The 25704-nt window shown below is 39.5% G+C and overlaps 1 protein-coding gene across 1 annotated transcript in view; it reads left to right on the forward strand.

Moving 5' to 3' along the window:
• Positions 1–25704, forward strand: part of Adamts12 (ADAM metallopeptidase with thrombospondin type 1 motif 12) — a 321421-nt gene that overhangs the window by 181671 nt on the left and 114046 nt on the right. Inside the window, exons 4-5 of the mRNA XM_026390159.2 lie at positions 5578–5774; positions 6527–6610. Of these exons, the coding sequence (XP_026245944.2) occupies positions 5578–5774; positions 6527–6610 (281 nt within the window). The remainder of the gene's footprint in view (positions 1–5577; positions 5775–6526; positions 6611–25704) is intronic.

Below are 25704 nucleotides of genomic sequence, written 5' to 3' on the forward strand. Positions count from 1 at the left end.
GCCATGCTAACGAAGAGAAGAAGAGAGAGAACCCAAATTACTAGCATACGGGATGAAAAAGGCAATATCACAACAGACACTTCAGAAATACAGATGATAATCAGAAATTATTTTGAATCCTTATACTCCAATAAAATAGAAGATAGTGAAGGCATAGATAAATTCCTTAAGTCTTATGATCTGCCAAGACTGAGTCAGGAAGACGTAGACAACCTAAACAGACCAATAACAATAGAGGAAATAGAAGAAACCATCAAAAGACTACCAACTAAGAAAAGCCCAGGACCGGATGGGTATACAGCAGAGTTTTACAAAACCTTTAAAGAGGAACTAACACCAATACTTTTCAAGCTATTTCAGGAAATAGAAAAGGAGGGAGAACTTCCAAATTCGTTCTACGAGGCCAACATCACCCTGATTCCGAAACCAGACAAAGACACTTCAAAGAAAGAAAACTACAGACCAATATCTCTAATGAACCTTGATGCAAAAATCCTCAATAAAATTCTGGCGAATCGGATTCAAATACATATCAAAAAAATTATACACCATGATCAAGTAGGATTCATCCCTGGTATGCAAGGTTGGTTCAATATACGGAAATCAATAAATGTTATCCACCACATCAATAGACTTAAAAATAAGAACCATATGATCATCTCGATAGATGCAGAAAAAGCTTTCGACAAAGTACAGCATCCCTTTATGTTCAAAACTCTAGAAAAATTAGGGATAACTGGATCATACCTCAACATTGTAAAAGCAATCTATGATAAGCCACAGGCCAGCATCATTCTGAATGGAGAAAAATTGAAGGCATTCCCTCTAAGATCTGGTACAAGACAGGGATGCCCTCTCTCACCACTTCTGTTCAACATAGTCCTCGAAACACTGGCCAGAGCAATTAGGCAGACGAAAGAAATTAAAGGCATAAAAATAGGAAAAGAAGAACTTAAATTATCACTATTTGCAGATGATATGATTCTATACCTAGCAGACCCAAAAGGGTCTACAAAGAAGCTATTAGAGCTAATAAATGAATTCAGCAAAGTGGCAGGATATAAGATCAACACGCATAAATCAAAGGCATTCCTGTATATCAGCGACAAATCCTCTGAAACGGAAATGAGGACAACTACTCCATTCACAATATCCCCCCAAAAAATAAAATACTTGGGAATCAACCTAACAAAAGAGGTGAAAGATTTATACAATGAAAATTACAGAACCCTAAAGAAAGACATAGAAGAAGACCTTAGAAGATGGAAAAATATACCCTGCTCATGGATAGGCAGAACCAACATCATCAAAATGGCGATATTACCAAAAGTCCTATATAAGTTCAATGCAATGCCAATCAAAATCCCAACAGCATATCTTGTAGAAATCGATAAAAGAATCATGAAATTCATATGGAATAATAAAAGACCCAGAATAGCAAAAACAATACTAAGCAGGAAGTGTGAATCAGGCGGTATAGAGATACCAGACTTCAAACTATACTACAGAGCAATAGTAACAAAAACAGCATGGTACTGGTACCAAAACAGGCGGGTGGACCAATGGTACAGAATAGAGGACACAATAACCAATCCACAAAACTACAACTATCTTATTTTTGATAAAGGGGCTAAAAGCATGCAATGGAGGAAGGATAGCATCTTCAACAAATGGTGCTGGGAAAACTGGAAATCCATTTGCACCAAAATGAATCTGAATCCCTATCTCTCGCCGTGCACAAAAGTTAACTCAAAATGGATCAAGGAGCTTGATATTAAATCAGAGACATGGCATCTTATAGAAGAAAAAGTTGGTTATGATCTACACGCTGTGGGATCGGGCTCCAAATTCCTCAATAGGACACCCATAGCGCTAGAGTTAACAAATAGAATCAACAAATGGGACTTACTCAAACTAAAAAGTTTTTTCTCAGCAAAAGAAACAATAAGAGAGATAAACAGGGAGCCTACATCCTGGGAACAAATCTTTACTCCACACACTTCAGATAGAGCCCTATTAACCAGAATATACAAAGAACTCAAAAAATTAGACAATAAGATAACAAATAACCCAATCAATAAATGGGCAAAGGACCTGAACAGACACTTCTCAGAGGAGGACATACAATCAATCAATAAGTACATGAAAAAATGCTCACCATCGCTAGCAGTCAGAGAAATGCAAATCAAAACTACCCTAAGATACCATCTCACTCCAGTAAGACTGGCAGCCATTAGGAAGTCAAACAACAATAAGTGCTGGAGAGGATGCGGGGAAAAGGGCACTCTTGTTCATTGCTGGTGGGACTGCAAATTGGTGCAGCCAATTTGGAAAGCAGTATGGAGATTTCTCGGAAAGCTGGGAATGGAACCACCATTTGACCCAGCTATTCCCCTTCTCGGTCTATTCCCTAAAGCCCTAACAAGAGCATGCTACAGGGACACTGCTACATCGATGTTCATAGCAGCTCAATTCACGATAGCAAGACTGTGGAACCAGCCTAGATGCCCTTCAATAGATGAATGGATAAAAAAAATGTGGCATTTATATACTATGGAGTATTACTCTGCATTAAGAAATGACAAAATCATAGAATTTGGAGGGAAATGGATGGCATTAGAGCAGATTATGCTAAGTGAAGCTAGTCAATCTTTAAAAAACAAATACCAAATGACTCCTTTGATATAAGGGGAGTAAACAAGGACAGGGCAGGGACGAAGAGCTTGAGAATAAGATTTACATTAAATAGGGATGAGAGGTGGGAGGGAAAGGGAGTGAGAAGGGAAATTGCATGGAAATGGAAGGCGATCCTCAGGGTTATACAAAATGTCATATAAGAGGAAAGGAGGGGCAAGACAAGATAATACAAATGGAAGTAATGATTTACAGTAGAAGGGGTAGAGAGAGAAAAGGGGAGGGGAGGGGAGGGGAGGGGAAGGGAGGGGGGATAGTAGAGAATTGGACAGACAGCAGAATACATCAGACACTAGAAAGGCAATATGTCAATCAATGGAAGGGAAACTGATGTGATACAGCAATTTGTATACGGGGTAAAAGCGGGAGTTCATAATCCACGTGAATCAACCGTGTAATATGATGTATTAAGAACTATGTAATGTTATGAACGTCCAATAAAAAAAAAAAAAAGAAAAAAAAAAAAAAAAAAAAAAGAACCTTTTTTCTACCACCTTCTCACCCATACCAGCTCCTTGCAGCTCCTAACCTCACCTATCGAGGGCTTCAGAATGGAGAGCAATCTTGGGTGGAGACCAGAAGCTGCGGCCTGGCGCTCAGGGGCCTGCTTTAAGGAAAGGGCTGCACACTGCATGGTCTCTGTCCCTGAAGTGAGCATAGCCTTTGTGAGGGGACCAGCACCCAGGAGAGGGACATCCTCTGGTGATGGCCAACAGAGAAGAGGGGGCCAAGGTACCAGCTTTGGGGAGAAGCATGACTACAGGTGGCCCCAGGACCTGAGCTCAGTGGAAAGCACTGATCATCCTGCATTTTGGAGACCTGCCTTCACTTGGCAGGGACAGAAGAGACTGACAGAAGGAGATCACCCCAACCCATGTTGATGGTAGTCCCAAACTCTGCCTCAGCACCATCTGCCAAAGCCCCTTTTAGAAAGCAGCAGCTCATGTGGCTGGATGCCTGGCTTACACAGAGATTTGAAAACAGTCCCATGAGCTTCAAAGAAGGGATGAGATACTGATAGTGAATAAGTAAGGGTGCAGAAAGTTAGAAAGCAAGGATTAAATATCTCGAGATTTCTTAGAGAATTCATGCCTCTTCATGTAAAGTAAGCAGAGAAGGAAAAGAGAAAACTGTCCCACCACAGTCAAGGTGCTGACCATCTCCTCTGAACCTCCACAGAAATAGATATAAAGTTTTATATCAAAGCACAACTTCCTTATTTTTATGTAAAGCTCATAGTAATACATTTTGGATGAATTGAGACCTGTGATGATATTTCTTTTCTCTGGTCAATATAACTTCCTGTGTTCCAACTTCACATACAGCATCACTGAGGAACTCAGAAGGGTCACATAGCAAATAGCGTAAACCAGTTCCACAACTTGAAGAGCACTGGGGGGAAGGGGAAGGATATGGTTTTAGCTGTGCCAATGGAGTGTCTCAGGCAGAGCCTCAGGGGGAGCTTCATTCCAGATGCTTCAGAGAGGAGGACCAGAACTAGTGAGTGTGAGTTACACACCAGCAAGTTTCAGCTCAGGACAGGAGAGGACTTTCTGCTGAACAGGATGCCCTGTGGGTTGGCAAGCACACCATTCCCACTGGAAGTGTTCGGATCAAGGCCAGATGGCCATCAGCAAAAATTAGGAAGGTAAAGTGAGGTTTTTCAATCAGCTCCCATGTTCTACCCTTGCCAGGGATGCAGGATGAAGATTAGGGGGAGGTGGGATGTATGTGTGGCTGTCTTTCTAAGAGGATCTTCAAAGTCCAAGTTGCTGCCCTCCATCAGCCCAGGTGTCTCACTCCCCTGGTCCTTCATTTTCCCCAGCTCCCTGAGCCATTCTGAGCGCACAGAAACTTAGTTCTTAGATCTGACCACCACTTGGATCTTGATTTTCAACTGGCCTTTTTCACTACCTAGTCATGGTAATCTGAGATTTTGAGAATGATTCTGTGCAGCTTCTTTTCAAGTTAATTCATGATTCTGTAGCTCCTAGATTTTTGCTTTCCCAATTATGATCCTTCCATACCACATTTTTTTCATACTGAAACTAATTTGTCATCTTGATAAATTTTACTGTCCTTCCTTGGGTCTCTTTCTTAGAACTCTTTTTTATCTTCTTGAAGCAGAATGCGGCTTAGTACCTCACACATTCCCCAATTGTGTGCATATTTACTCTATGGGAAACAGTATAATATATATTTTTAAAATGCATTAATGGGGTGGGGGTTGTGGCTCAGTGGTAGCTTGCTAGCCTAGCATGTGCAAGGCCCTTTTTCAATTCTTAGCACCACATAAAAAATAAGTAAACAAAATAAAGTATTGTAACCAACTACAACTAAAAAATAAATATTAAAAATTGCATTAATGTAGGACAGAGAAAATCCAAGATCTTCTACAACTAGATGGACTGTGTGACTTTGGGGAAGTTATTTACCAGCTCATTTGTGCATTAATTTCCATGTTTGCAAAATGGAGAGAGAAGCATGTCCTCCAAACATTTATGAAGACAAACAGTTTAGTACTTAATAGCCCGACATACTGCTTTGCATACAGTAGGGGCTGAATAAGAGATGGAAGATAAACTGAAAGCTCCCATCTTAATTATAATATCTTCTTAATTTTATAAGACATATTTAATGAAATATGTCAATTCTTTCAAAGGAATACTTTTTAAACCTCCCTCTAAGACTCAAGTTTGAGTTATTTGCTTCCTATTCATTTAAATCAATCTTTTTTAAACCACAACTCTTATGGAGTAGCTTTAAGAACATTGTACTCACACATCCTAAACATAAACTCAGAGCCTCATGTCTTTACAAACGTAAGTGGATATGTGTGAGATGTACATAGAATTAGCCCACTATCTTCTTTTTAATGTTCAGACAGTCCTGGCACCTTCGAGAAGCAAGAGCTACAGCGAGAAAAGTGGGAGAGGAACAACATGCCAAGCAGAAGCCTCTCTCGACGCTCCATCAGCAAAGAGAGATGGGTGGAGACACTGGTGGTGGCTGACACAAAGATGATCGAATACCATGGGAGTGAAAACGTGGAGTCCTACATCCTCACCATCATGAACATGGTACACCTGACTGTATGAGGTGGGGGGGCAGTTGGTGAAGAGATGCCATTAGAAGTGCCCTCTTGCCCATCAAAGAAAGAGGTCCTTTTAACCTGCACAGATAGATGGAGATGTGTGTGTGTGTGTGTTTCCCCCCTATCTAAGTGAATACAGATGGAGATTTAGGACAAATTAGTGTTTCCCTTAAAAGCATATATGCTGGGGAAAATGTGATTTATCATTGTATATTTTTATTAGGTACATAGCAAGCATTTCAACCCTTTTGGTATGACTTTGTCTTATCCATCATTTATGTAGTTATATAAATTAGTAAATTGAACAAAGAATTAGAGTGTGATTTTCTCAAAGTAGTTATAGCTAGAATTGGAATAAAGTTATACTGCAATTCCTAATTTTAAGCTTCCCTTTGCCTTATGGGTGTGTTCTGCCTTTCTATTAATAAGGGTAAAGGTATTTGCTTGAGTAACTATTAATGAAAGTGGGGAAGACCCTAGGCAAGGGAATGGTCAAAGAAAAGAAAGGGATCAATGTCTCAAGCACATAGTCAGTCAATCATCCAGAAAGATTATCTTTAAATATCTCAATGTGGGTGGAACTGTTGGCATATCTTACTTTTCTTTGTTCTATATCAAGAATGTGTGACCTATAATATGATGTGAATTCAATGGCATTTCAGTGATGTTTTTCCCCTGCAGCATAGATACATATTACCTATCCATGTGGAGCTAACAGTTTTCCATTTCTGACTCCAGGTCACTGGGTTGTTCCATAATCCAAGTATTGGTAATGCAGTTCACATCGTTGTGGTTCGGCTCATTCTCCTTGAAGAAGAAGAGGTAAGGAATAGTTTCCGCTTTACTCCTCTCTGTAACTGTACACTTTCTAACTCCTTTTTCAAAAGGGTTCTTGATAAATAAGAGGTTTCCAGATAGGTGTTTGGAAGCTCATAGAAGAAGGACCATAGTTTTGTGTTATTTTCTTGAGTACAGCAATATTGAAGGCGAGATGGATGTCATTTCCAAAATGTACATAGTTGGAATCACCTGACTGCCACTACATTTAGTTATACACAAACCAGGCCTACAGCACATACTAAGCCAAGGAACTGAATATACTCCTCAGAAGAGGATATACAATCAATCAACAAATATATGAAAGAAAATGTGCAACATCTCTAGCAATTAGAGAAATGCAAATCAAAACTACTCTAAGATTTCATCTCACTCCAGTCAGAATGGCAGCTATCAAGAATACAAATAACAATAAGTGTTGGTGAGGATGTGGGGAAAGATGCACACTCATACATTGCTGGTGGGTCTGAAAATTGATGCAACCAATCTGGAAAGCAGTATAGAGATTCCTTGGAAAACGTGGAATGGAACCACCATTTGACCCAGCTATCCCACTCCTTGGTTTATACCCAAAGGACTTAAAAGCAGCATACTACAGGAATACAGCCACATCAATGTTTATAACAGCACAGTTCACAATAGTTAAATTGTGGAACCAATCTAGATGCCCTTCAGTAGATGAATGGATAGGAAAACTTTGGTATATATACACAATGAACATTACTCAGCATTAAAAGAGAATAAAATCATGGCATTTTCAGGTAAATGGATGGATTTGAAGAATATAATGCTAAAGTGAAGGGGCTGGGGATGTGGCTCAAGCGGTAGCACGCTCGCCTGGCATGCGTGCGGCCTGGGTTCGATCCTCAGCACCACATACAAACAAAGATGTTGTGTCCACCGAAAACTAAAAAATAAATATTAAAATTCTCTCTCTCTCTCTCTCTTTAAAAAAAAATAATAATGCTAAAGTGAAGTAAACACATCCCCAAAAAACCAAAGGCTAAATATTTTCTTTGATATAAGGATGCTAATTCATAATGGCGATGATGGGGGGAAATCATGAGAGGAATGGAGAAATTTTAGATAGGGCAAAGGGGAGGGAGGGGAAGGGAAGAGGTAAGGGGGTTGGAATGATGGTGGAATGAGTTAGACATCATTACCCTAAATACATGTATAAATACACGAAGGATGTGACTCTACTTTATGTACAACCAGAGATATGAAAAATTGTGCTCTATATGTGTAATATGGAATGAATTGCACTCTACCATAATATATAACAAATTAGAATAAATAAATAATAAAAAAAGAAACAGTGGACAGAGGGGGAAAATGTATCTGGGGGGACAAACTATATAGGTGATTGGTTTCAATAAAAGGTGAGACATGAAAATGTTAAGCCTTTTATACCACTAATTAATGAACCGTGGCTCTTTAACACAATTCTCTCAGATTTGGACTCTTCTGAACTTCTACCTTTCATCTATTCTCAGAAACTTACTTATCCACATGCTGAGACTCCTAATGGGTACCAGAAGTCCAGAGCTCTTCCTTGAGGTCCCTACTCATATCTAATTGCTTACTTGACATCTCAACCTGCATGTGCCTTAGTCCATTTAATCATGGAAACTTAATAAGTCAACAATGGAAATTTTGATTATTTCTTGCCCCCAATACCTCAATTTTTCTTCCCTCCACTTCCTAAACCACCATCTTATCCATCTCTGTGGATCCTATCCATCTTTGTATATGTACCAAATTGCTAAGTGTAGGAGTCATTCTTGATTTCTCTTTTTCATATCTGCCAAATCCAACAGCAAGGCCCTTAGTGGTTCTTCCTCTGAAGTACATCTAGCCACCCACTGCTCATCATCTCTCCAGTCATCACTTTGGTTTAGGCCTTATCATATCAAGGTATGGGCTACTCGAGTGAACTTCAAAGTGGTTTTCCCATTTCCAGCCTTGCCTCCATAATCCATTCTGCATAGATCATCATTTTAACTACAGCTACAGTTGATCATTTTAAATACGACTGCCAAAATCCCTTTAATGACGCTCTATTTTTTTTTTTTTAGCACAAATTCAAGTTCTCTTCCTGCAGAGGCTTTCGTGATTTTGCCTCCATCCACCTCTCTAGACTTCCTTGTGTTACTTCCTTCCTTGCTTCCTACCCTCCTGCTCTCTGGACTCAGGTTCCAAACACACTAGGTGCTTTGCAGCCTCATGGCCTGTGCACTAGTAGTTCCCAGTGTCTGAAATATCCCATCCAGGTTCTGCTCATCCCTCAGGCCTCAGTTAAAATGCTGTCTCGCCTCTTCAGAGAGGTCTCAGTCACCTCTCTCAAAGTTGGCCCCTCTTACCGTTCTCCATCACAGAATGATAGCACTCTCCCAACACATTATTATTCTGTGTACCTTTTGACTCTTACCTTAATTATCTCAGCCACCATCAGAATATGAATTACACAGTGCAAAAAAAAATGTGTTTCTTTATTTTGTTACATCCCCAGCACCTAATACCATGTCTGGGGCATGAATAATGAATGAAGTGAAATTTAATGAACTAACAATCCAGTCAGCCTGAAAAAAAAATGTCTTTGAAATCTATAGATCCTAATTCATGGCTGGTATATGTGAAATGGGACACCCATTCAAATCTGTTTCAGCAAGAGAGCTGTAGTCAGAATATCAAGGCAGGGCATATGGCTTTTTAAACAAGAGGGTCTCCACAATCAGTTAGTAGCTAGTTTAAATATGATCTCTGGAACCTGGATCTATTTTCTTTTTCTGCCCCACCAACCCTATATCTTTTCTTCATTCAAGACATATTTGGGGTTTCTTGGAATAACTACAGGTATAGTATTTCTCTTCCTGTGATCCTCTCATTAAGAAGATCTACCTAAGCCAGGAGTCGTAGCACAATACCTATAATCCCAGCAGCTCTGGATGCTGAGGCAGGAGGATTGTAAGTTCAAGACCAGCCCCAGTAATTAAGTGATGCTCTAAGCAATTTATCGAGACCCTGTCTCAAAATAAAAATAAAAAAGGCTGGTGCTATGGTTTAGATATGAGGTGTCCCCTCATATAGGAGACAATGCAAGAAAGCTTAGAGATAAAATGATTGGGTTATCAGAACCTTAACCCAATCGGTGGTTAACTCTCTGAAAGGATTACCTGGGTAGTGACTGTAGGCAGGTAGGTGTGGGTTGGAGGAGGTGGGCAGCTGGGGGCGGCCTTTGGGATATTGATTTGTCTTTGTTGAGCAGAGCTCTCTGCTTCCTGATCATGTCCTGAGCCACTCTCCTCCACCATGCTCTTCTAACATGAGGTTCTGCTTCACCTCAAGCCCCAAGGAGTAGAGCCAGCTTTTATGGACTGAGACCTCTGAGACTGTGAGCCCCCAGATAAACTTTTCCTCCCCTAACATTGTTCTTGTGGGGGACTGGCGTTCACTCGGCACTCAAAGGCCAGCAGAGTGCACAGCAGACCCAGTGCGGGCCACAGCTCCCTCCACAGTCTCCTTATGTTGCCCAGGCTGACCTCAAATTTGTGATCCTCAGCCTCCTGAGTCCCTGGGATTATAGTTGCTTTTACCTGGTAATTCCTGAGGAAAACAGACTCAAGGGATGAGTGAACTGGAACAGCAGAGGCAGGAAGCAGAACTACAGAATCAGACCCAGATGGAACCCAGGGCCTGACACAGGCTAGGCAATACTCTGGCACTGAGCTCTCCCACAGCCTTTTAAGTTTTATTTTGAGACAAAGTCTTGCTCAGTTGCTCAGGCTGACCTCAAACTTGGAATCCTCCTGCCTCACCCTCCCAAGTAACTGGAATTACAGATGCACACCACCACATCTGCCACATTTTCTTTCTTTCTTTTCTTTTTTTTTTTTTTTTTGCACAAAGATGTTAACATCAGATCTTCTATTTTCTTTTTTTCTTATTTTGTTTTGTGGCAAACAGCATGGAATTCTTTTATAAAAATTCAATTTTATATTGGATAGTAGTGTTCATAAGAATGAATTCTTTATGTAAGTAGATTATTTGAATTATGAAAATCTGCCTCTAACTTCTGCTGATAGTTGAATCCTTGTATTCTAACATGATGTTTTAATTTTTGGTACTGAGTTTTAGTACAGTTTAATGAATTTCATTTTCAGCCCTTAAACTATATTATTAATACTAATGTAAATGCTATGAGGGCAAAAAAATTGTTGTCTCTGCTTTGTAAATGGTGATTATAAGTACCTAACATTTATCTGATTTTTTCACCAAATGATTGAATAAAGAAAGATGACCAATGATGGGTCATTTTCATAAAACTTGAAACCACAGAACCTTTTTTCAGAATTTAGACTTATACTATACCATTTTTGGAACATGGCTCAGGTTATCACTCATTTCCAGAAACTCTTCACTCTAGAAAATCATGCTAAATTATTCCTTGTTAAATGAGGTCTCTAAACCCATAATGTGGCTAAGGATGAGAGAATCAAATCATATTTTTGTGCAACTGGTTGTGAAACACACTTACATAGAAATGGTCTGTTTATAAATAGATTGACAGGGCAGCCCACATTACCAAATCTTTCATTTACTCTTTCTGAAAAGCCTTTGTTGTGTTTTATTCACTAAATATTTTGTGTCTTCTCTTTGCCTAAGAGTATACCAAGCACTATAGGCAAAAAATAATAGTAATAAAAATAAAGAGGATACTACCCTAACCTTTGCAGGGGGGTGGATTTCTTAAATCTAGCACATATATCAATTCTCTAAATTTGTTATTAACTGATAAACTTAGTTTAAAATGTCTTGCTGGAGCTGGGGTGTAGCTCACTGGTTGAGTACAGGTTTAGCATATGGAAGGTCCTGGATTCAATCCTTAGCACCCAAATAAATCAAATGTTCTGATATTTTAAATAAATAAATAAATAAATTTAAAAAATTGATCTTATCATTCTTTTGGTCACAGCAGTAAAAAAGCTGACTGAAGCATCTGGGGGTGTGGCTAAGTGGTTAAGCACCCCTGGGTTCAATCTGCAGTACCAAAATAAATACATAAATAAAATCTAAAACTTGGAAATCAGGCAAAATAAAAACGAGGTATCTTTTAAATGTCTAGCTTACCTATCTGAACTTCTGAGAATGGAACTGGTTATTACTCGTCAATGTTAGGTCCTAGATATAGTAAAGTTAGGTACTGACTTATAGAAAACTGATAAGGCTACACAACTGGTGTTTGTCTAGTAGAGATAAAAATGATTTGTGTCTGACAAAGAAAATAGCCCCAAGCCTGTGGCCTGTGGAATATTGCATCTAATTTCACAATCTCATTCCAGCATTAGGGTTTTCAAACTCAACAAAGGAAAGTTCTGGGTATGAAATGGATAAATCTTCGCCCTCTGCAGTCCCAGCAATACCACTTGCATGACTTCCCTATGTGGCTTCCTCCAGACCCTTAGGATTCCACATCTCTTCATTCTCAGGAAACAATGTATGCCCTCTTTATATTTTTTAAAAATATTTTTTTTAGTTGTAGATGGACACAATACCTTTATTTTATTCATTTATTTTTATGTGGTGCTGAGGATCACACCCGGTGCCTCACACATGCTAGACTAGCACTCTACCACTGAGCCACGACCCCAGCCCCAAGGTATGCCCTCTTAATGCGGGCTTCTTGCTGCTGATGAAGTTGTTCAGGAGGATTTGATTGATCACTACATCCTCCAATCAATCACAATTACATTGGTTTTTCTTCTTCCTGGCCCGATTTTGCAAGTGCAAAGAGACACAAATGATTTGCTGTAGACAGCATGGCTTTCTACCTCCACCTTGCAAACATTATCTTCATTCAAGCTTTTTATTAAATAGAATCTATAAAGTGGTACAAGGTCCACAGGGTGACAGCAGAATAGACATTTATAATTCTTGTTTTCCTGATTCCCAGATATGAGTCAGGCTATTCTTCACATCGTTGACTAGTGAGCAGTTGAAACAACAGCAAAATGCAATGATTCCGCTCCTAACTAACCTCAGGATGACAGACAGACACAGACAGGAAGTACAGAGGGAGGCACAGACTGTCACCACTTTGAGCAGAGACCTGCGTGCTCACTCTGACTTTGCCATCCTTCAGCATGTAGCCCTGTGAAGGTCACATCATTGCTCCATATTCCATCAGTCACTGAGGCTCTACTAGCCCACTGAGGAAATGAATATGGATATCAGTCCCATTTCCTGACCCTGAGGAACCTAAGGTCTATTGCCAAAAGCACAAAATAGAAAATTTTAAATTGAGACTGTCATGAGTGTAAAAAAGATGCACCTGGGATAGGAAAAGATGCTTGAATGTCTAAGCTGTGTTTTAAAGAATAAGAAGGAATTAGCCAGTGAGGAAGGACATGCTGAGTTGAGGGACCTACATGAGCACTGGCTTAGGTGTTTAGCCTAGCACTCGGCAAATGAACGAGGCCAGTGAAGACATCCCTGATATTAGACAACAGGACAGGAGAATGAGAACTCAGGTAGAAAGGAAACAATGAGATTGTGCTGGAGGGAGGAGAGATGAAGGTCGATCAAGACCTTCCCATTTCCACTCACAGCCAGTCCTGCTCCTCTGTTGGCTGCCTCTGTATATGACATCGGATAAGCCAGAGATCTGGAAGGCATCCATGACACCTCCTTCTCTCCCTCCCACACCCAGTCCACCATCAGGTACTGCTAACTCTATCCGACCATCTCCATCTCTTCAATACAAGCTACTTAGCCCGTTCATGGACTATGGTTGGAGGTATATCCTGTCTGGGCTAGTCAAGTCCAGTAATATTCTTTTCAATTCCGTTTTCTCCCTGTAGCCCAGATGAACTCAATGCAGTAATGTGACCATAACTACCCTCCTGCCATCACCTCTCCAACCTCCACCCCTGGTTTAAAGCAGTTTGGTGGATTTCTGGCTCCCTCCCCATTCCATTATGCCCCCTTTGCTCTTGGGATACGGTGACTGTCTGCTACTCATCATGCTTTCTCTTGCCATTGATCTTGTTGTCTGGACTGTTTTCCTTCTTGTTCTCACTCGATTAATGCCATAATTATTTCAGCTCAAGTGTTACTTCACCATGGCGGTCCTCCCTGACCTCCATGCCCAGTAGATCTCGGTTTTTCACTCTCACAACACTGCATTTCTCCCTCATCATCTATCACTGTCCTAATTTTACGTCTATTTGATTGGTGGAATTCCCTTCAATAGTATATACAACCTAAGGGAAGAGGTTAGGTCTGGTATTGTTCACCATCAGCCCTACTAATACGTAACAGGCCCCTGATTTTTCAATGACTAAATAAGGGAATGAATGAGTGAACTGAGGCCAGCAGTCTGGACAAACATGAGGGGCAACAGTGACCAACTCATGACAAACCTGTGACCACATGAAGAGATTTGGATGTAATCCTGTGGGAGACTCTGGATGATTCCCATACTGACCAATGAAATGCAGAGAAAGGCATTAGAGGAGCCACTTGGAGGCTCTGTGGGAAGTTGTGTGAGGTGGGGGACACTGAGGTGGGGTCACTGTGACTTCCCACCACTCCACTCTGGTCTTTGGTATTCTAATCTCATAGGACAGCTAGCACTGCTTTGGACTTTATTTTTCAGTGGTGGGTTCAAGAGAGTCCAGGGTTAAGTAGTAACAACTTCTGTCCAGCATTTTCTGTCCTGTTAAAACCACTGAGGACTGTCACCACATTTTGAGAACAAATTGAGTGACTGGATGTGCAACTCACTTTGGAGGCTTTCTCAAAGACTTAGGTGGTCATATTTCAGAGCAGTGGAAGCTCTGATACACAAACCAGGCTCTGAAAGACAAGTATTAAGTCACCAAGGCCAAGAAAGCAAACCAGCTTCAGCTACGAGCCAACTTGCTCACCCCTGTCCTCCTCCATCAACCCTGAATCAAGCTCTTATTTTCATTTTGTGACACGAGTGCTATAATTTTGATGCTTAATTCGCTTCAAGGCCTTGGACACAAACAGCTTCTAGCCCTTTCCACTTTAGATCTATTCAGCCAGATTCAATGGCCTCTCTGTCAGGGGCTAGGGAGTTGGACTCATCCTCCCAGCTCATGTGAGCAGCCTGACGTTGTGGAGAGAACAAGATGATACTTGGCCCCACTACTTTCTAGCTGTCTAACCTATGGTAGGACACTTAGTTTGTTTGTGCCTCCATTTCCTGACTGGATAAAGTGGCATTAATAATATCTACTCCATACAGGGTTGCTGTGAGAAAATAATGTATTAGTTCATATAATACTTAGTGTTATGCATGGCTTATAGAAGCCAGTGAATAAATGTCACTTGTTAGTGTCAATCTTATTATTTTTGTCATCATTATTGTCATTCTCTTTTAGTTCCAGTAATAACCCTATGTATTTATTGCATTCATACTCAGTTTGCAAGTCCTAGGAAAATAACAAGCCTTAAGGACAAGATGAGGATCAGAAAAAGCTGGAGACTTCTTTTAAAAACATGAAAACAAGGATGGATGAGAGTTAGATGTAGCCTAGTGGATCTCAGGTGGCTCTGCCATCAGGAGTGGGCCTGAGGGTGTCAGGCTGGACTGAAGGAGAGGCACAGACCGGATGGCTGGAAGGATCTGCCTGCCTTCATGGAGAATTTCTTCTTCTTCTTCTTCTGAGAGATTTAGTGTTAGGTTCACTCTGAAGTTAAAAGCCTGTTGATCTTAGAAACTCAGATGATGGTTTCTGTGTCCACTCTCATCCTCCACCTGATGCATGGGTCTTTAATAGTCCATATAATTGTTGTTTTTTCAGGTTAAACGTCAAAAATATTGGCAAAGGGTTTTTAGACTCACCTTTGTTTTTCTTTAATCAAAGATTTTTTTTTCTGATTGATAGTAGATGAGTTATTCCTTAGGCACAGGGGAAGTTTCCAGATTTTACGTTTTTCTGCTTGTCTCTTCCTTGTCCATCATCTCTTTCAGTAGCTTATGCCTGGCTAGCAGAGTGCGGTCAGATTGTGTACCAAATCGAAAATTGCTACTAGGAATTACAGAGAATCGATACAAGATCTTTTTTTTTTTTCATTATAGAGAAAGCTTACAAAAAGAGAGCAATTTGTAACAAAAGCCATGTTCTTGTAAAATCTTTCCGATCTCCCAGTTAGGGCTGTTTCTGTGAATAGAGGCTGATTTCCTCCATGTCAGCTCCCTATCCTAAAAGGTCACAGTATGGGAAGCAAATTGGACTAGCTGGAGGAAATGAGGTGAGGGGTGATAAAAGATGAACTAAAAGCTAAATCTATTTTTGTTTGCAGAGGAAATAATTTCATGTAGATGGGGGTTTATTTTAACAAGCTCCAATAATGACCAGGTTGCTTTGTGAAAACATTTAGCACAAGTCTCTCATCTTTATTGTGAGCCAGCGTAATCTCTCTGAAATCCTTTTTCCGTCTTGGGTGCGCTTAGGGCTACTTGGTCTAAATGCATCATTAATTATCCTTCCCAAGGGTCCTGTGACCAAGTGCACTCAAGAAACAATCAGCAAGTACTGCTTGGACTTAACCATTTGTAAGACTTGCAGATAAGAAGCTGAAGGGACTGGGTGGGAGGGAAGATGTGCTCAGAGAAAGCCTCCTGGAAGAGCTGTGATATTTAATTGAAAATATCCTGAAGAAAGTATCCTGAAGACCTTGTCACCGAGCTTGTGTGAAATGCCACACAGTGCAGATGAGAGTTTTATGCCGGGCAAAACTACTCAGCTGAAAATAACCAGCAATGTGGTCAGTTATGCACTTGTTTTGTCTATAACAGGAACATACAAAAGCAAGGAAGAGAAAGTACTCAAGATTTTGGAGGTAGTATCAGACTCTAATACATATATTTTTCTCTTTAGTGACTATCTGCCAGGTTTTTCCAGAATTGCTCTTGTAGGAGGGTTGAGATGAATGAAAAATTCCTCTGTGGCCAGCTCTTTTCAGCACCTTTCCTTTTTCTTTTTCTTATTGGTTGCTCAAAACATTACAAAGATCTTGACATGTCATATTTCATACATTTGATTCAAGTGGGTTATGAACTCCCATTTTTACCATGTGTACAGGTTGCAGGATCACATCGGTTACACATCCACGTTTATACATACTGCCATACTAGTGTCTGTTGTACTCTGCTACCTTTCCTATCCTCCCTCCCCTCCCCTCCCCTCCCATCTTCTCTCTCTACCTCATCTACTGTAATTCACTTCTCTCTCTTGGTTTTATTCCCTTTCCCCTCACATCCTCCTATATGTAATTTTGTATAACAGTGAAGGTCTCCTTCCATTTCCATGCAATTCCCTTTCTCTCTCCCATTCCCTCCCACCTCTTGTCCCTCTTTAATGGTAATCTTCTTCTCATGCTCTTCCTCTCTGCTCTGTTTTGAGTTGCCCTCTTTATATCAAAGAAGAAATTCGGCATTTGCTTTTTAGGGATTGGCTAGCTTCATTTAGCATAATCTGCTCTAATGCCATCCATTTGCCTGCAAATGCCATGATTTTGTTATTTTTTAGTGCTGAGTAATATTCCATTGTGTATAAATGCCACATTTTTTATCCATTCATCTATTGAAGGGTATCTAGGTTGGTTCCACAGTCTAGCTATTGTGAATTGTGCTACTATGAACATTGATGTAGCTGTATCCTTCCCCAACAGCCCCACTGCTAGAAAACCTCAACAATGATGCAGACCTAGTCCATATAATTAGATGGTCTAGCCTTGTTCTCATTAATGCTTGATTGCCTGCCCTCCATTCTCCTCTTCATCCCTGCAAAGAACTCGGAAGGATGTGAGATGCTACCCTTTTTGCAGGCTAACATGCTAGTTTGCCACAAATTTAATGAATGTGATGTTGGGAGAAGACATGAGACTCTTGAATTAGAAGCAAAAGACATTTTTACTCATGGCTCAACATACAACATGAGCTTCATGTTTCCAACTGTCTCTTGTCCCCAGAGGGCTGATATAAGCAGCCCAGCTGGATACTGTGCACACTGTAAGTTTTACTATAGCTAAGAAGCCCTAAGATAAGGAAACCCCAATTTGGTAAAAGTGACCATAAATAAACTTGTCTGACTTTTGCCCCAGAGGGAGCCATTACCTTATTATTATGAACTGAAAAGAAAATCTGCTCTTTTCTCTGCAGAGAGACTATCTTCCAAGGCTGTTTGTTGTACAGCATCCTTGAAAAGAACAAAAGCTGTCAGTGATGATGGGGAAATATCTGAGAGACCTGTGGAAAAATGTGTTTTTACAGGCACTAGAATTATTATTATTATAGATTTTCTGCTTTGTTGTCAAACTTCTGATTCTTTCCCCTTTCATTCCTGTAGTCAGTAGGAGATCTTGCCTGTTTTACCGACTTAACACAAAAACCTCTCACAAACCTGATCTTCACTTTTTTCCTGGCTAAACCCACATTTTTTCCACCTTTTCTTCACTTTTTGATGAGGGATGTGCACTCTTACTTTTGTCAAAATTGCTTTGTATAGAGGTATGTGCAGTGCCCGAGAGAGGAGAGGACTAAATTCCACTCCTTCTCCTGGAGGCATTTAAAGGAAATAGTACATCATTTTATAAATGGAAGGAGACCCTCACTGTTATACAAAATTACATATATGATGGTATGAGGGGGAAGAGAAAAAAGAGAGAGAAATGTGTCACAGTAGATTGGGTAGAGAGATTGGGGGAGGGGAAGGGAGGGGAGGGGGATAGGAAGGAGATAGGGAAGGCAGCAGAATACAACAGACACTAGTATTGCTGTATGTATAAACGTGGTTGTATAACCAATGTAATTCTGCAATCTGTACACGTGGAAAAATAAGAATTCACACTCCATTTGAATCAAATGTATGATATGTCAAGATCATTGTATTGTCTTGAGCAACTAATAAAAAAATAAAAATAACAGGAGGATAAAGACATTTTTATTAAAGCATAAATAATTAGCAAAAAAAAAAAAAAAGAAAATGCAGCAAGTACTATGAACCAAGTATGCACAAGATATATTGGCAGAAACCTCATCCAAATTGGGGGGGGGGAGGTGAAAGACTTCCTAGAAATGACCTATTTGTGTGTTAAAAGGATGAATGGAGGGATGAAAGGAGAAAAATAGCATGTTAGGAAGAGAAGATAGTTTAAAGAAAGGAAGGGAAAAATAGCACAGTGTGTGTGGTGGAGGAGTGCTGATATAAGCAATCTAATGTTGCTGGCATGTAAGCTGTAAGGTTGCAAGGAAGTTGGGCTTCAGAGGCTCTTGAGCCATGGGTCCTGGTAAGGGTAGACTTCTGTTTTGACAAAAATGAACCTCAATCTGACAATAGTGATAGATTTGAAGAGGTCAAGGAACAAAGTAGGAAAACAATAGGAGATGCTCCGTTTAACATGTCTAGAATGAAAGTTTGAGCTAAGGGCAGTAGGTAGCAAAGGTGGAGAGGAGAGACCATCCTCTAAATTAGCAGCAAATCATGAGAGACTGGGAGGCAGAATCTGCAAGAGAGTAGTCCAACAGGAAGATACCGGCACTTCTCAGTTGGCCAATCTAGTACATGGTGGTTCTTGCAATTGAGATAGGATTTACAGTAAGATCATCATTTCTCAGGATGCTGAATTGAAGGTATCTGTGGAGATACTCATCAGAAGATTTAGGTACATCTGAACTTCAGGAGAGATTTGGAATGATTTATAAATTTTGAAGTTTAAAAAAAATGATTTTCAAAAACACAACTGTGATTGAGAGTGAACTAAGCCATGAGCCAATGGAAGGGCAGAAGAAGGGCCCTTGGGAGGCCTGAGAAGTGGCCAAAGAGGAAGACGATGACTGACAGTTTGGAATCCTGAGATAGAGGTGTCTGTCTCTGCCTTCTCACTGGGGGGAAATGGGGAGGAGGTGGGCATAATCATCCACTACCAATTGCCAAGTCTTTCAAGTTATGCAAAGTGATGAGTTTAAAGAAGTCTTCGGTGGTTTGGAAACCACTAGCCCTGGACTCGTGACTGCAAATGGATTGATTCTAAACCCTGCTCTGCCAATACCTGCTTTGTGACTTGGTTCAGGTGCCATCCAAAATGGCCTGGATTTCCTCACTGTTTAAATACATGATGGGATATGTGATTCCTAAGGCGCTTCAGGGAGATGGGCTTTTCATCATCACGGGGAAATTGGATGCTGAGTTTATGCTGCAACATCTGGAAAATGACTCTGTGTCTCCATTAGGAACACATGTTGCTGACACTGAACTTGGCTCTGGATGAGGGAAACTGGGTATTTGTAAATATTCACTTGACTTAAGGAGACACTCATGAATGATATGGAAGTTCTTTCAGAATGCTGATTCAAGCTAATATGTAAAAGGACAATATTAGAAAATTGAGCTTCTCAGATCTGTGTTTCCCCCTCCAGGGATTATGTGAGCCAAGGTAAAACTAAGCCCCATCTACTTCCACCACCTCTATAGCCATTAGGATTATTAACAAGCTTTTTATTTATTTATTTATTTTTAAAATATTGAATCTTCAGCTCAAGTTAGGGCTGCTTCTCACTTTAAAATTTTTTTTAGGTGTCAATTTTTTAGGTGTCAATTATTTATTTACATGAAGTACTAAGAATTGAATCCAGTGCCTCACAGATGCTAGCCAAGTATTCTACCACTGAGCTACAATTCGAGCCCTCTAATAAGCTTTTATATTCATGGTTACTTAAGTAGGGAAGTTTATAAACTTTAAAGTAGGTATGGGGATATGTGTGTGGGTGTATGTGAATACACTGATATGAGAGTGTGGTTTTGTAATTATATGTTCAATGTGGTCATTGCCACAAATAAAATAAAACATTTTGGTAGAAAACAGAAAGAAAATTGGAAGAAAGATTATTCTTTTTATGAAAAATAGCTTTAGATAGAGCCATAATAATTCAGGAAAGGCTGTAAAGTATTGTGATTCCCTGAACATAAGCATGCTCAATTTTGTTTATTGAAAAGCTTATGTCCACCACCAATTGGGACGAGTAGATTCAGACAATTTAAATTTTCTATTACCTGTATTTCTTTTATTTTAAATGAACAAAAACCCCTGTTCCTTCTTTTACTTTGTGTCTCTTTACTAAAATGTATGTTTTGTTTCTGTTTTTAGTCAGAACACCTTTTATTTTGAGCTGTTCCCATTCTGTCTGCAGTTCCTCCTTTCAAACAAAGAAAGAGAACTTGGATTGCTATTGAACCAAGATGTTTATCCTTGAACTTCATTGTGTAATCAAAGGGAAATTTACAAGTCTGAAAAATGGGAACTGACTTCCAGATCAAGGGAGAGGAACAAATTCGATAGCTGCATTACTAGACCACTTTATTACAGTCCTTCAGGGAAGACATAACTGTGATGTAAATCAGTATCACCAAGGAAAAAAGCCCTAGGCCTCATTTCAAAACCATGACAGAGAGCCCAAGAATCTCAGAACACAAGTACCATTTAATTCTTGGTTCCTGGAGTGAGAGTTTGTTATGATGCCCTTGCTTCTTAGCGTCCTGTGAACAAAAATCTAGACACTGGGATGGAAAGCCATGGCAGACAGGTGCAGTAGCATGGCGACATTAAATTAAGAAATCCTTCAAAGGATTACTAGAATCTCAGTGATTTCTCTTTCCTTTGAGCTTCCCTTCCTTGATTCTGGTAGCCTAATCTGTTAAGTGAGACTTTAGCTGTTGCAAAGTGCCACTCCAGTTCAGATGACAACTGTCAGGAGGATATGTTTGAGAGCTGATGAGATCTTTAGCTGTCTAACTACCTTTAGAATATAATGTCTTGGGTTTGATGAGTGTTGTAGTTCATAATCAGATACATGTGTTTAGAGCCATGCTAGGCATTCTTGAGGATCTAAAGAAAGTTTGGTAAATTTTCAGATTATTTAATTATCAGGTCTTGAATACCCATCCACCACAGCAAAGTCAGGAGTTGTACAGGATATAGAGTCTTTGGAGCATTAATAAAATAATGGAGGACCCATAAAAGACTTAAAAGTGCAAAATGACATTACAGATCTAACCGTTTATATAACTAATTGCATCCATGCAGAAATATTCTGATACATGAATAAATAAATAAAATAATAATGACATGTGAATATTCTTCAAATGTGAGTCTTGGTAAGAGAAATATTAAGATCTAGGTGCTGTTTGTGGCTTTACCATTTGCAAACTATACCAATTCCAGTCGCCACAGAAAACATTCTTCTCATCTGTAGATGGGAGTTAATCATTGCTCTCTCAACTACTTCATGAGTGTTTACAATATCAAGTGAGATGAAGTGTGCAGAATTTATTTAAAAGATGAATGTGATAAGCACAGGCCATGTGGATTCATTATTGTGTACAACCTCACTGAGACTCAAATATATAGAAAACTAGATAATATGCAGTTACCACTAGAGTCTTTCTCTCATATTTGGTATGATTCATCTTAAGTGATATCCATGACTTTTGTTTCTGTTTTATCCCCTTTCTCTATATATATATTTTTTAAGTTGATAAACATTGTTTATATTTATTGTGTACAGCATGATGTTTTGAAATAAGTCTACACTGTGAAATGGCAAAGTCAGGCTAATGCATTACCTTACATACAATTTGTGTGTTTGTGTGGTGAGAACACTTAAAATTTGTGCTCTTGATGACTCTGAAGTCTACAGAACAGTGCTGTCAACTAGTCACCATATCATACAGTAGATCTCTTGAATTTTCTCCTCTTGTCTAAACTGAAATTTTGAATCCTTTGATCAACATCTTCCAACACTCTTACCCCCAACCTGTGCTCTCTGCTTCTGAGTTCTACATACATGAGATCCCATGTTATTTGTCCTTCTGTGCAAGGATCATTTTATCTCATGTGAAGTCATCCAGGTTCATCCATGTTGTTGCAAGTAACAGAACTTCCTTCTTTCACAAGACTGACTAGTATTTCATTATGCATATATCCCACATTTCCTTTCTCCTTTCCTCTGTTAGTAGATGACTAGGCTGATTCCGTGTCTGGCTATTATGAATAATGCTTCAGTGAACCTAGGGATGCAGATGTCTTTTTATCATACCAATTTCATTTCCCATGGATACCTACTCAGTGGCAGGATGGCTGGATCATAAGGTAGTTCTATTTTTAATTTCTTTAGAAACTACCATGCTGTTCTTAATAATGTTAGAACCAAATTACACTCCCACCCATAGCTTGCAATTTCTTTTCCACATTTGCTGATGCTTTTTATTTTCATCATTTTTAAATTTTTTATTTTTAGTTATACATGACAGTATTTTGACATATTGCACATACATGGAATATAACTTCCCATTCTTGTGGTTGTACATGATATGGAGTTACACTGGTTGTGCATTCATATATGAACACAGGAAAGTTATGTCCAATTCACTCTACTATCTTTTCTATTCCCATCTGTCATCATTTTGATAATAGTCCTTCTAACAACTGAGGTGATATCTCTGTGATTTTTAATTTGCATTTTTCTAATAGTGATTTTGAGCACTTTTTGAGATACCTATTGGCCATTTGTATATTTTTCTTTTGAGAAGTGTGTATTTATGGTTTCCCTCATTATTAACTGGGTTATTTATTTCTTGCCATCCAGCACCACTATGGAAAAGGCCATCTTCCCTTCAATGCATTGCTTTTTCACCTGTGTCAAAAATCTGTTATGCAAGCTAATGTGGGTCAGTTTGGGGATTCTCTGTCTGTTCCTTCCACCTGTGTGTCTATATAACGCCATCTTAGTTATTATAACTATTAAGTAAATCTTCATTTCAGGATGAGTGATTCATCCCACTTTATTTTTATTTGTCCAGAATTGTTGTAGCTAATCTGAGGCTTGTGCTTTTGCCTGTAAATTTTAGAATGACCTTATGTATGTCTACAAAAGACTTTGCCAAGATTCTGATACGAATTGCAATAAAGCTATAGATTAATTTTGAGAGAATGGACATCTTTACTGAGTTGAATCTTTAATCTGTCTATTTATTTAGGTCTTTTTTTTTTCTTTTAACGGCATTTTGTAATTTTCAGGATACAGATTCTGTACCTGTTTTGTTAGTTTTATAAAAGTATTTCATTGCTATGGAACAATTGTAAATGGTAATAATATTTTTCAAATTAATGAGTGTTCTCTCAGAGATCCCTCCCTCCACCAAAGAAAGAAATGTAGGGTTAAAAACAGACCTTGAAGATGTCTGGTCATCGCTGATGTTTTATATGATGCCCTGCCTTCCTGTCTGAGGGGGTTTACCATCCCAGTGAAGCCAGGGACCAACTACAGCCACAGGCTTCATCTATGAACTTTTGTTCTCATATTTTTAATTGAAAATCTGAGCTGAATGACCTTGAGGTAGTTCCTCATACCCCTGAAGTTTAATGTTCTCTTTTTATGAAATTACATAATAATGCTAAACAATGCAGGGTAGGTGTGATTAAATTTAATGAAATAACATATGAAAGCATCCAGCATATAGTAAATAATCAAGAAATGTTTCCTTCCTTTCCCTCCTCTCTCTCTCTCTCTCTCTCTCTCTCTCTCTCTCTCTCTCTCTCTCGGCTTTCACTTCCTTCCTCTTTCTTGCCATTCAGATTTATGACACCTTGTCAGTCCTTTATGGTAGATGGGGACAATCTATCTGTTCCCATCTAGGTAAGGTCACAGGTCTCCCACAGCCTGGCTGGTTGCTTTGGAGGCTGGCTCCCCCATGTTCGGCTGGTCCCCTGGAACTCCTCCCCCTCCTCCTCCATGCCTCATTCTGCTGGATCATGTGGCTGGTGATGAGGATAATTAAGTGACAGTTTGTTTTTTCATTTAAAATTCTTTATGCTAAGCTGTATGGTGAGTTTTCATGCACAATGAGCCACTGCCTATGTTTTCATGAAAGGAAGGTGGTCTGTGGTCTTTGAGTAGCATGAGTAGGTGAACATGGGAGAGGCTCTAACAGGCAACTGAAGCCCCTCAGGTTTTTATTTCATTTGGGTGCAGACCTCAGCAAAGTATAGAATAGTAGAGAAGCAAGCAGTTGCAGAGACTCTCCTGAAGCTCTTGGCCTGAGCACATAGTAATAGTCCCAGCTGAGAGTGGGCCAATGAAGATCGTCAGCCTCCCAGGAGAATCCGCCCTGAAACAGGAGCAGTTTATGTAGAAGCCTTTTTTTTTTTTTACAAATTAATTAATTAATTAATTTGTTCTAATTTGTTATACATGACAGCAGTATGCATTTCAATTCATAGTACACAAATGGAGCACAGTTTTTCATTTCTCTGGTTGTACATAAAGTAGAGTCATGCCCTTCAATAAATTAATGTAGAAGCCTTGAAGAAGTGCAGGAAGGGAAAGTAATTCTTCCTTTAGACAACACTCAAATTTAACTGGAGTCTTTCTACAGCTGATTATGCTGTTTTTTTTTTTTCTTCTCCCTGCTTTGACACATTCTTATCCAGTTAATTTGTAACAATCCTCTTCCCATCCCCAATAGAAGTTGAGGGCCAAATATATGACTCAGGGATTGTGCTGGACCTCAGAGCCCTTGTAAGTGCAGACTGAGGGCATCAACTACAGCATCCTAATTGCTGTCAGATGACCAATTATTCTAATAGATCAGAGCCTAGAAAAATTATATTACACCTGTCCTCTACTCACAGGTGTCAAATCAAGATGGAAACCGTAGACAAGAAAACCCAGTACAGCCCCAGCTTTGAAGGATAACTTATGAGATAAGGAAGCTTTTTTTAAAAAAAAATCTATTCATTTTCCATTAGAAGTTTAAGTGCCTCTTTTTAATTGTATTGGTTTAGGATTCAGAGAGCCACTCAAAATAGAACTTTAAATGATTGTTGGTCTTTGGTAATATGTATTTTTAATTTCTCTTCAAGGGCTGCTTGACCTGGTGATAATTTCTCTCCTGGAGTTCCCCCTTTCAGGCAGTTTTAGTAGAAGTCATGAGCACAATAGTGTTTGGAGCACAGTTAGCCCACAAGAGTAAGCTGGCCTCTGCCAGATT

The sequence above is a fragment of the Urocitellus parryii genome, chromosome 1, assembly GCF_045843805.1.
Source record: "Urocitellus parryii isolate mUroPar1 chromosome 1, mUroPar1.hap1, whole genome shotgun sequence".
Classification (NCBI taxonomy): domain Eukaryota; kingdom Metazoa; phylum Chordata; class Mammalia; order Rodentia; family Sciuridae; genus Urocitellus; species Urocitellus parryii.